This window comes from Seriola dumerili, unplaced genomic scaffold, assembly GCF_002260705.1.
Source record: "Seriola dumerili isolate Sdu_G_001 unplaced genomic scaffold, Sdu_1.0 BDQW01000425.1, whole genome shotgun sequence".
Lineage (NCBI taxonomy): Eukaryota > Metazoa > Chordata > Actinopteri > Carangiformes > Carangidae > Seriola > Seriola dumerili.
In genome coordinates this window covers 108,877-120,934 of record NW_019174680.1, presented here as the reverse complement: position 1 = coordinate 120,934, position 12,058 = coordinate 108,877, and the positions used below count along the sequence as shown (strand labels likewise).

Genomic DNA, 12,058 nt, shown 5'->3' with positions numbered 1-12,058 from the left:
CCACCATTAATTTGGTGTCGTTTCCACACAGGAAAACGTGTGTGTGTGTGTGTGCGCGTATAGAAATTCAGAGGCGCTTAGTTGTTCAGTGCAGGACATTAATGGAGTATTATTCTACCGCACTGTTGAGAAGTTGCAGTTTACCTCTGGTGATAAATCTAAACCAACGTTTCTAAACAGCCCATTACAAACCTATGGCAGCAGGAGTGGATTAAAGGAGTATTCCAGTAATTTAATATGTCACTTCCATAAAGTTGAAAGACTCACAAGGGACAGTATAAAAAAGTATGGTCAAAATCAAAGAGACAGAGGTTGAAATATTCAGACTTTAGATATGGGTCAGTCTCCAAAAACCCGGGATCCTACATTTCCCATAATGCAAGTCACAAGGGTTTTTCATTAGACACATTCATTAGTTTCTCCTAGTCTTTCAAACTCCACACCTTCAGCTTGTAAAACGGATTTTCTGTTAGTCTGTTATCTCCGAGAACCAGTGGAGATAAAACCCTGATGACTCCAGCAACACACAAAACGTACCCCAATATTTGAGAGAACAGTGCCCTCTTGAGTAACCAGGTGGTAAAATGATGTATATACACTGTATGTATATATATAGTCAAAAGCTTAGTAGAATTCAAAAAAAAAAAAAAAGGGCGGGGATACAGAAATCACACCAGAAATCAAAAAGCCACTGAATATTTACGCAGTGACGGGTATCTGTCACCACAATTAAATGTATAAGAATCGAATAAGAGGCTAAAAATCAAAAATAAACCCTAACCCTCTAAATACAGTCCCAAAAATTAGAAATAGATTTTTATCATGAATTTAAGTTTTTAAAGGACACTGAATGTGTGATTGAGACATCTCTACTTTTCATTGTGCACTTTGGCTTTTTAAAGAAATGTTAATAAACATACCTATAAATCTATAAAGTACATTGCAGTGCTGATTGTGGTCGTAATAATGATACATGATGTGACATGACAGAGCAGAATCGGTCCATGTATGTTCGCATGCTGATGGTGGTATTTATCTCACGGCAGTACTGCAGCTAAGCCTCCCAGAGCTGTTCACAGAGGAACCACCCCTCCCTCTACACCATCAGATAAGGACGCCCTGCATCTGACAATTTCTGTTACTTCCCAAAACCGTCAAACCAACATTCACGTCCACTTCAGGCCCTGATTGGTCGGCTGTGTTGGAGGTGAAACACGAGCCAGCGACTGAACTTCTCTCAGCTCGTTTTTCATTCTTTACACGACTACTTCTGTTACTTTTCACGTGAACAGCTGAGGTGGACACTATAAATGTCTTCGTGGAGAGAACGAGAATGTGCTCTGTGAGCCTCATATTTAAATGATTTTTTCCCTATGATGGCTGGCTTTTCACTTTGCCTTTCAGTGCGGCTGTTCTCGCCAACTATTTAACGTTTGATGTCTGATGTCGTTGGATGAGTTGGTTCGTTTGGAGCATTCTCATGTTGCAGGCTCACGTGCAAATACACAATATACTAAATTGTATTGAAAGTCATGGATAACTGTTGAACGACTATTGAAATGTTCAGTTTGTTCATGATTGTTTGTTCAGTTTCAGTACATCAGGTCACATGTCAGGCATGCTGGCATCAGTGAGACGTTCTCCACTGACTCTGCTGAGTGGATGTAAAAATAGCTGCTGTGCTCAGAGGATTAGTGAGAGAGAGCCTCTCACCTGGACCAACACGAGGGACACACACACACACACACACACACACACACACACTGCTTTAGAGCGTTTGTATAGTGATGCTGGATTGTGTCAGGGGCCTCTGGTCACATCTGTACGTAAATACAGCACTAGAGTGAAGAGTTAATACCAAACTGTGAAATGAATCTGTTATTCTCATTGTGTCAGCTGTTTTTCAGATTTCAGTCTCTTCCATCCTCCTTTTTTTAGCCTCTGTTTACATTTTGGAAAATTAATTTTTTCTGAATTAGCTATTAGCAGTAAATTTTTGCCAGGTACCACTGGACATACTGACAGATATCAGTGAGTTACTTTGATACCGAAGAAATCTTAAAAACCTGATGATTCTCAGGTAAGATCTGTAGCGTTAATGTCCCATTAATCTACTTGTAGTTAGGTGGGATTGCTGTTCTTCTCAGGTTCAAAAATTCTTTATTATTCCACTGTTTTTTGATTCGTGTCTCCTTCATACACAGAAAACGTTAAAACTTTCAGCTCAATTGGGACATTACTGGATGTATTCAGTTTTTTTGATATATTTCATACTTTCCAAAGTATTTAATGTTTTTCTGGCATTTCTCCCATCAAGATAAATGGATGAAATGTTCAAAATCTCCAGTTTTCCACAACTTTTCATGCATTTTTCAACCCCTTCTACTCATTCAGCTAGAAACTCCATTCAAAACTCAAAATGTTCAAAACATTTTTAAAATCGCTGCACCTCCCACATTTTTGACACCACAAACAAATATTTTATATCAGTGCGTTCAGCAGAGTCTCCTCTCAGCAAATATTAGGCTTCAGGTGGTATGAGTTAATGTTATAAGCCAGAGTTTAGAGGTGTGTCTCACCATCATCCCTCTTTTAACCAGGTGTACTTAAGCAGTTATCATCACTATAGAAACCATTAACTGCAGCTGGTCACACAAAACCGATTTAGATCAGCTGATTAGACTTGCACACACACACAAGCACACAGACGCACAGATATCTGATACCCACAAAGACACACACCCGCACAAACGTACAAGCTACCTGGTACCAGCATACCAACAGCCCAGAGCACCAGTCATCCATTAAACGTTGTAGTTTAGCTCCAGCTGTTCCTCAAACAATGCAGTTTAGTTTAATTGACTGAAGTGACTCTTAGAGAAACTTTCAAACCCAGTCTCATTCAGCCTCTGTCTACACATTCTCACTTCCCTTAAAAGCACCATTCAAACTTTAAACAGGTCACAACCATGAGAACTTAATAATATAATTATCTATAATCTTCATACATTTTCCGTAATCTCAGTTCAAATTGTACATTTCAGGCCATTAATAAAACAATGTCGTTTGAATTACACTGTAAAAACCAAACCATCCCCAATTTTTGTAAAGTCCACTGAAATGATCAGGACTGTTAAAATGAGTTGTTCACTTGATAGAAACTCATCCCTTGTGAGCTTGACATAATTGTTTTATGTTAATTTATGTTTATTTTTTTTTATTTACTTAAATTGAATTAGTAATTAGTACTTGATAAGTACCAATTGACGACACATACATGGTGCACTTTGCTTACATTTAAACAGTTTAATGAACTTAAAAAAAAAAAAAAATGGTTGTAAAATATGCACCAAACATTTTTATGTTCATATGACAAGATAACTTTGAAAACATTTCATTAAATTTTAAGGTTGTTTGCAATGAAGAAATGGTTCTTTGTTTGTAAAATCTCTTAAAATCTCTGCAGCAGCCTCAGCCGCCTTCCTCTTCCTGTAGGCCGTGTTCCTGCGTACATATAGTCCAAGAAGAGGAGGCGGTTGAACAGAAGAGGGGAGTATCGCTGGAGCAAGGGGAGGATCAACAAGAGGGCCTTTACTGCTGATTGTATGGAGGAGGAGGAGGAGGAGGAGGAGGAGGAGGCGGCAAACCTCTGCTGGAGGGCTCATTCTGCTCGTCCAGGACAATGATGTTAAAGAGCAGCCCTTTAACTTCATTGTCCACACCCTACAGGAAGAGGATGTCCTTGTCCCCCTGTTCCAAGGACGACCTCTTTGCTGGATGGAGAGGTCAGTCAGCAACAGTTGGAGCAGCGGCCAGCCCTTGTCTTTCTAGCGTTGAGAGAACATGGAATACACAAACACAGACTGTTGTAGGCTTTTCAGCTTTCATTATAAGGTAAATCACAGTACAGGTTACGACTGGCGCTATATATATACATATATATATATATATATATATATATGTGTGTGTGTATAAGAATAATGTAAAGATTAATAATCTCACAAAATTAATAAAACAATCTAATTTGATTCCCTGAATCTTTTCCTTTATTTCGTTTTTTTCAAATAGTTTTTGAGGCTGTAGCAATAAACAGTGCAGCAGTTTGATGCTCTGTTTATTGGATAACATAAAGATTTACAAGTGGTTCCTCTTCGGTTGTATTTCTAGAGCTTCTTGTGCCGTACTTTGTAGTTTTTATCAGTAACGCTGGGATTATTCATCTGCTAATGTATTACTACTCTGTATTTTCTCCTCAGCCAATCAGCGCAGAGATTCTCCCGCTCCTCCGGAGGCACGGCAGCTCATTAAGACCCACTTAGTGCTGACGTCACAAAGCTGCTTACTGCAGCAGGTGAATGGAGGGAGAATCTGAGAGAGATTTGTTTACACTGATGTTGGACTAAATAACAGGACAGACAGCATCATGACCACTTGTTTTTGTTGAAAGGACACATACTGACTAGAGGGATTACTAATGATCCGGATTCTGTCTCTGTCTGGAAGTTTGTGAGTGGACCGAGCAGCCAGTATGGAGGGCGACGGGAAGGTAAAGTGTGATCAGTGCACCACGTTATAAAGTGACTGATTAGCCGAAGGAAAAAAAAAGAGTGTGATAACAGGTGCTTCTCCAGTTTCTCAGGTTGTGTGTGGCAAGTAAAACAAACAGCAGCTTCTGAGACAAAACTCACCAACAACATCTGATACAGACCATAGCCAGGATAATGTTCCTCAGAGCGGTATGGTCACACTCACCATCACTGTCGGGCCTCAGTGGTGCCACTAAGTGTTCCCAGTGTGTCCCAAGTCTACATCATACTACTATAACTCATTGTTGTACATGTCATTGTGAACTCTCTAGCAGAGTGTTTTTGCTCTTCTTTGTCAACAAACGAGACATCGAGCACCACTGCCAATTCAGACTCACTAAGACGAAGCAAATATATCATGTATTTGTGTTTTCAGAGACACTTGTGGTTGTGTGCTTCTGCCTGTGTGAACTGTGGGATGATTGTGTCCATCAACAGCAGGTTTAGACTGTGTTCTTAAACCCAGCCCCTTCACTGTCATTAAAGTATTTTAATCTAAAAGTATTACTGCAAGTAAAAATCCTACATTTGAAAATGTACTTAAGTAAAGAAGTATTATCAGCAAAATGTACTGAAGGTACTTATAATGCTTTATAACAATGTTAGCTTGTAGTTTGTAGGAGGAGCTAATTGTAGGTACTTTAGGTTCAGTTGTGTTATTTAATCTGTTGCAGTGCATCATATTCTCTAAACCCATTGTATGTTTTGGATGTTAAATTATAATTTTCACAGTAAACAGTTCAATGTTTCCTCTGAGTGTAGTGGAAGCACTGTAAGATTTAAATATTTAAGTACCTTACAGTTGTACCTCAGTAAATATACATCACACACTTTAAACCTGCTGAGTGTGATTCATTGTGTCAGTGTGGGGACGCCCATTTGCCAAAACACTGAACAGCACATTGCTAACTATAGCTGCACAGATGTGTTTGCACTCATCTACTTTGAACCTCTTGGCTTCTTCACTCTCAGTCAGCAACATGAATAATCTTTGATGGTTGTCTTGTTAAACGCAGACCTGCATCTGTGTTTCTCTGTTATAACAACAGGTGACGCCCCAGCTGATGATGGCTGTGGGGACAGCTGTGATTGGCTCTCTCCAGTTTGGCTACAACACAGGTGTCATCAATGCTCCTCAGAATGTGAGTATCGTCTTATGAAAAACATGGAGGTGTTAAGAGTCATTATTGTTGTTATGACGCGCTCTACCAGGTGAGCCACTGAGGCGCCCTGTGGACAGCTTCCCTGGAAAAGGAAAGAGACCCATAGTCTACAGTCATACTAGTAGCTCTGTGAGGCTCTACTGTGACCTAGTGGTGCACTGAGCTAAAGGGTATAGACAGTTAAAACTTTGCTGCTGGTGCTGGAGGGAAAGTCAAAGGATCACCACCAAACCCAGTAGGATGCATCCACTGGGGACCAGGAGTGTCTGTAGACGATGTCATGGAAATCCATCCAAGAGAAACGTAATGATGGTGCCAGAGGAAAAGTCAGAGGATCTCTGAAGTCAGTCGTTGTTAAAATATTTCACTCTGGACCAATGTGGTGACTGACTAACATGAAAACCTGAGACAAGCAAGTTTAATGTGTTTTTTTATGCGTCTTACATGTTGAACCTACTGTGTGCTGTTTTGTGTTTTAGATTATTGAGAGCTTCTACAACGAGACGTGGAGCAGCAGGTTTTCAGAGCCCATCCCTCAGACCACTTTAACAGCTCTGTGGTCGCTCTCTGTGGCCATCTTCTCTGTGGGCGGGATGTTCGGCTCCTTCTCTGTCGGCCTCTTCGTCAACCAGTTCGGCAGGTGCGACTCTTCCTATCTCCAACATCATTATTAATCACACGTTCTCTTAAAAAAGGAAAAAAATGACAAACCATTAATGAATATTCTTATCATCTCTTCAGGAAGAACTCCATGCTCATGGCCAACGTACTCGCCTTCATTGCCGCCGTGTTCATGGGATTCTCCCAACTGGCTGCTTCCTTTGAGATGCTCATCATTGGCCGGTTCATAGTGGGTCTCTACTCTGGTCTGTCCACTGGCTTTGTGCCCATGTATGTTGAAGAAATCTCGCCCACGTCTCTCCGTGGAGCGTTAGGAACTCTGCATCAGCTTGGTGTCGTGATCGGCATTCTCATGGCACAGGTGAGATCCTCAACCCTTGAACCATGATCGTCCCCTTAGTTTCCCATGGCGTCAGAACGAATAAATAAACTCCTTATCGTGTGATAGTATCAACATTTAAAAGTATTCAAACCCACAAAGTCAGATATTATGCCTGCTCCATTATTTCAAATGAATTTTTTTTCATTTCAGTTTCAATTCAATTTTATTTGTACAGCATTAAATCATAACAAACATTATCTCAAAGCACTTTAAAGAGTCAGGTCAAGACCTTACAATATTATAAAGAGGAACCAACAGCTCCTACAATGAGCAGCACTTGGCGACATTTGGGAGGAAAAACTCCCTTGTAACAGGAAGAAACCTCCAAAATCTGCACTTCCTGTACAGATGTTTCACATTAAAAGTCTGAGAGGGCGTAACACCTCTCTGTCCAGGTTGGCTATTATTTGAAAGCCTGAGAGCTTTGTAGCTTAACAACAATCTTAATCACAACATAACGTGATTAAAGTATTAATGTGAGTAAGACGGAGTCACCATACTGTCACCATGTTGATATGATGAAACTGTCAGTCATGTAAACACTTTAGTCCAACTGTTTTGAGTTTTTGTCCAACGTACCAGCACACACACACACATCAGACCAGCTGTTTGAAAACGTGTTGTGTTGGTAAAATGCTTCATTCTACGATAATAAGAAAAAAACAAAAACACATATATATATATATATATATATATATAATATTTACATATGATTTATAAAATGCATTGGGTTCATTTTATTTGTATGGTCCACTCTGCCATTGTTTCTCTGGGATACAAACACATGTCCTGTGCATCAAGTAGATTCCTAAAAGCAACGCAGGCACAAAACATCTTAATTGGACTTAGGCCTTAGCCTGATTATTGGTCATGATTAGATTATTGTATCCACGTGAACTTATTGCACAACAAAGGTAAAGTTTGTGATGATGTATCTGGCAGATGTTAAAACACTGTTGACCACAGGCTGTTGTGTTTACACCAGTCTGTGTAACAGTGGCACTTATGCTTCAAGTGTCAGAACATCATGTTTATTAAAGTTAAATGAGTTAAGGGTAATGACAGGACTGGTGCCAGCCCCACCCCCACCCTGCATATTGTTTGTGAAGAGTCTAAAGTGTGCATTTTACAAACTGTAACATAACATTATATGATGTTCTAAAAATACAACCCAGCATTTAGCCACACCTGAGTTTTTGTCTCAGGTGTAGGTTTAAAACGAGTTTAGCAATGTACAAACCTTCACAGCGACTATTAAGTACAATTAAAATCATCAAAAAAGAAAATCTGCAAATGATGGAGCCATGAATGTAATATGTGAATGGTGAATCTCAAGCGACAGCCACCAGGATCCTCTGGAGCTTTGCAGAAGTGAGTGTAATGGACTATAATGCATGAGATGAAGGACTGCTGCATCACGGCTACACAGACAAGCTCCTGACACAACCATGAAGTTGGATGGGATAACTCACTACTGAAGGGACATGGGATCATAGCAGTCTGGTGAACTATGTGTTTATATTAAACAAGAAAAGGGGCACGAATGTGGTGGTTGTGTCTGTTCTCCGCCTGTTCACTGCTGTTATTATTGCAGCAGTTTCCTGTATCTGCTGAACCGCGTCGGTTAATCACTGACTTTAAACGTGAAACTGTTTTATTCAGTGTTTTACTGGTTATAATCACCTGGTCTGTTTGTTTTGGAGGAGAGGAGACCTCTGTGGATAATTCAGCTCCTGGTAAAAACCTCCGGAACGACTCACACTGATTGCAGTGGTGTTGAAGACAACTCCCATGGTCCCATGCTACTTCGTGACATCACTCAACACCGTCATTTCATATTGCTTTGATTGAGAGGCAGAAGTTACATACTTTGTCAAAAATGTCTGGAACTGACAAAAACCTGAACCCAGTCTAAAAGGATGTTCCTGTTTGGTTATGACTTGTGACAAATGTGCTGCTCTGTGTGCTGTACAGTGTATATATATATATGTATGTGTGTAAGCATTGTGTTGTGTGTGTTGTGTAGATCTTTGGGATTGAATCCATCATGGGGAATGCCTCCCTGTGGCCCCTCCTGCTGGGTTTTACTTTCCTGCCAGCAGTGCTGCAGTGTATCCTGCTGCCCCTCTGCCCCGAGAGCCCCCGGTACCTCCTCATCAACTGCAACGAGGAGAGCAAAGCCCGCAGCAGTGAGACAGACGCACACACACATACACACACACACACAGACACACACACACACACACACACACACACACACACACACACACACACACACACACACACACACGCGCACACACATTTGACAAAACACACAATTATAAACAACATAACTTTGGCAAGAGTTAAATTAGTCATGATGTTTACTGTCCTAAAGGACCTAACTTACGCAGTTTACCGTTGCCGTAGTGACCTGAACTGGCACCAACAGCTGCCAGAAAGGTTGATTAACGCCTGTTCTTTTGACCGCACATCCTGTCCAGCACATCAGTGTGTGTTTCCCCGACACAGATGTCACATGAACTGCTCTCTTCCAGTCTTGGTGAAGCTGCGGGGAACTGACGACGTGAGTGAGGACATGCAGGAAATGAGGGAGGAGAGCCAGCAGATGAAGAGGGAGAAGAAGGTGACCATCCCCGAGCTGTTCCGCTCCCCCATGTACCGCCAGCCCATCTTTGTTGCCATCATGCTGCAGCTCTCGCAGCAGCTGTCTGGAATCAACGCTGTAAGAGGCCAGTTCTTGGTTCAGGTGTCTACAGAGTAATTCATATGCACGCCAACGCCAACCGTTCCCTGTGTCATGTCATCGTCTTTAGGTGTTTTACTACTCAACTGGGATCTTTGAGCGAGCAGGCGTGTCGCAGCCTGTTTATGCAACCATTGGTGCAGGAGTGGTCAACACCGCCTTCACTGTGGTTTCTGTAAGTCACAAAAGAACCATTAAAAAGATGTTGGTAACATTTACCTTCATCTTGTCATGAGACACTTCCTGTCCTTTGCAGTTGTTTGTGGTGGAGCGAATGGGCAGAAGACCACTTCACCTCATTGGTTTGATGGGAATGGCAGTTTCAGCAATTTTTCTAACTGTTGCCATGGCGCTGTTGGTAAGTTTTCAAGATCACCTTTACTCCATCTGTTCATCTTTTCAAATGAAGCGACTGAAAACATCTGTGGTGTGCTGTTCCTCAGGACCAGCTCAAGTGGATGTCCTATGTCAGCATTGCAGCCATCTTCAGCTTTGTAGCATTTTTTGAAATTGGCCCTGGCCCCATTCCCTGGTTCATTGTGGCCGAGCTCTTCAGCCAGGGGCCCCGGCCTGCTGCCATTGCAGTTGCTGGTTTCTCCAATTGGTCTGCCAACTTCTTAGTGGGGATGTGCTTCCAGTATGTCGAGGTAAGACAGTTGCAGTCCACAAACGCCATTAACCCTCCTAACTGTTGAATATGCATGCTGTAGCTCGTGCCCATAATTTAAAATGAATTACATTTTGCCTTTGACGCAGCAACTCTGTGGTCCGTACGTCTTCATCATCTTCACGGTCCTGCTGCTGGGCTTCTTCGTCTTCACCTACTTCAAGGTGCCAGAGACCAAGGGCCGAACCTTTGATGAGATTGCAGCAGGCTTCCGCCAGTCGTCTGGCCGCGGTTCTGACAAATACTCAGCTGCTGAGGAGTTCAGCACCCTCAGGGGGGATGACCCTGACCTCTGAAATCTGCCGTACATGCACACATTCAAAGCTAACTGTTACACTCGGGGTACACTGCTAGAACGCTATCAAATTCAAATATCTTATAAACTAATGTTATGCTCATGTTTACATAAGAGGTTTAGTCTTCAGACAGACGATGGATCGACGGACTGAGGACATCACTGTTAGTTACTCTGGGCTCTGTCTGCAGCTCAGGAAATCTGTTTTCAGCTCCTGCCATCTTGATGAAAGTGGTATCTCAGGCTTTAAAATGAAGTGAGTGATTAAATGCAGTGAGAGAGGCTGTGATGCAGCAGAAAGAGCAGGATGGGTTTAGACTGTAAATATCATATTGCAATATTCTTATTCAGAACCTCCCTGTGAACCTACAGTACATGATTTGAAACTCTCGTTTTCTATTTTGGTGTTCATAGGATCAGGTTTGAAGTGTTAGATGGACTGCTTAAATATGAGATCTTAACTTTCCGTTGGTCGCAAGTTCATTTTGAAAAGTGAACCACAGTTTCACAAGAACAGCAGCAGATGGAAACTCTGTTAAACTGTTAGATTTTTGAGCCCATATTTGTGTGCTACAAAAAGACAATTTTTGTGGTGGCACCAACGTGTGCGTGCGTGCGTGCGTGTGAAGGTGAGCTCAGACTGAGCACAAAGTCACCTTCCATTGTTCGTATGAATTTGACGGCTGAGGCTGACATCCTTATAGATGTTGACGAGCTAGTCTTGGTTGTTGTTGCTTGGGTGTTCCAGGAAGTAGCTCATTAACCAACATGTGAAATTGTGCCAAGGAGCATGTCTTTTCCGTGTGTGTAGTCTTGGCGGCACTGAGCATACGAAGAGGGGTCCTAAAAACTGTAGCAATGATCTTCACCTGGTAGACTGGACTTCTTTATCCCTCTGTCTGAACCAGTTTTCCAGTAAATTACTGTGGAGCTCACAGACAACTTTCACACTCATTTATACAAAGTTAAAGGAAAAGTTAGACATTTTGGGGAATATGCACTTTCTATCAGGTGGAGAGACTTAGTTAAATAATGAAAATGTCTGGTGACAATTTGATTAGCTAAGATTTAACCAAAACCCTGATGTTGTCTGAATGTAATCCAAAATGTTCTTATGGCCTGAACCTAAACACATGCAGAGCGCAGCACGTAAACTACCGTCTCCAGTGTGAGACACTAAACTAAGAAAACAAACAGAATTTATAATTTAATTATATAATTTACTTAATTCACGTCAGTATTATATAATTTTCATCCAATTTATGTATTTTTCTGGCATGAATGGCTTTTATTATAATTGAATCCGCAGGTCAGAGTCTTCTGCCTGAAGAGTAAGAAAGTCATACGCTAAATATCTTTAGCAACCCTTTTCCGCAGTTACATTTCTATATGTAGTGTATTTGTATTTTTAACATCCCTGTCATATTAGTGTACACTCAGAGGGCACAATATTTTATATGTGATAATTAACACAGAAATGCCGGTCGACTTGAACACAGAATGAATTAATGAATTGTGCTGTGATTTTCATGAAGTTGCTGTGTCCAACAGAACTGTACAGTGTTTTAGAAAATAAAAGTTAAATCCACTGTTCACTG

At 41.3% G+C, this 12,058-nt stretch overlaps 1 protein-coding gene across 1 annotated transcript; it reads left to right on the top strand.

Moving 5' to 3' along the window:
• Nucleotides 1–4,387: 4,387 nt before the first annotated feature.
• Nucleotides 4,388–12,039, top strand: LOC111233768 (solute carrier family 2, facilitated glucose transporter member 1-like). Its single transcript, XM_022761654.1, has 10 exons — nt 4,388–4,546; nt 5,636–5,728; nt 6,229–6,389; nt 6,491–6,731; nt 8,779–8,941; nt 9,290–9,477; nt 9,569–9,673; nt 9,755–9,856; nt 9,942–10,145; nt 10,255–12,039. Exons 1-10 carry the CDS (start codon nt 4,529–4,531, stop codon nt 10,459–10,461), a joined length of 1,482 nt encoding a protein of 493 aa, XP_022617375.1. The 5' UTR covers nt 4,388–4,528; the 3' UTR covers nt 10,462–12,039.
• The last annotated feature ends 19 nt before the right edge of the window (nt 12,040–12,058 follow it).

Excerpts from the sequence above, each read along its gene's own strand:
- LOC111233768 (XM_022761654.1), top strand. Across the intron at positions 9,674-9,754 it reads CCGCCTTCACTGTGGTTTCT|TTGTTTGTGGTGGAGCGAAT; the intron begins GTAAGTCACAAA and ends TGTCCTTTGCAG. Across the intron at positions 10,146-10,254 it reads TGTGCTTCCAGTATGTCGAG|CAACTCTGTGGTCCGTACGT; the intron begins GTAAGACAGTTG and ends CCTTTGACGCAG.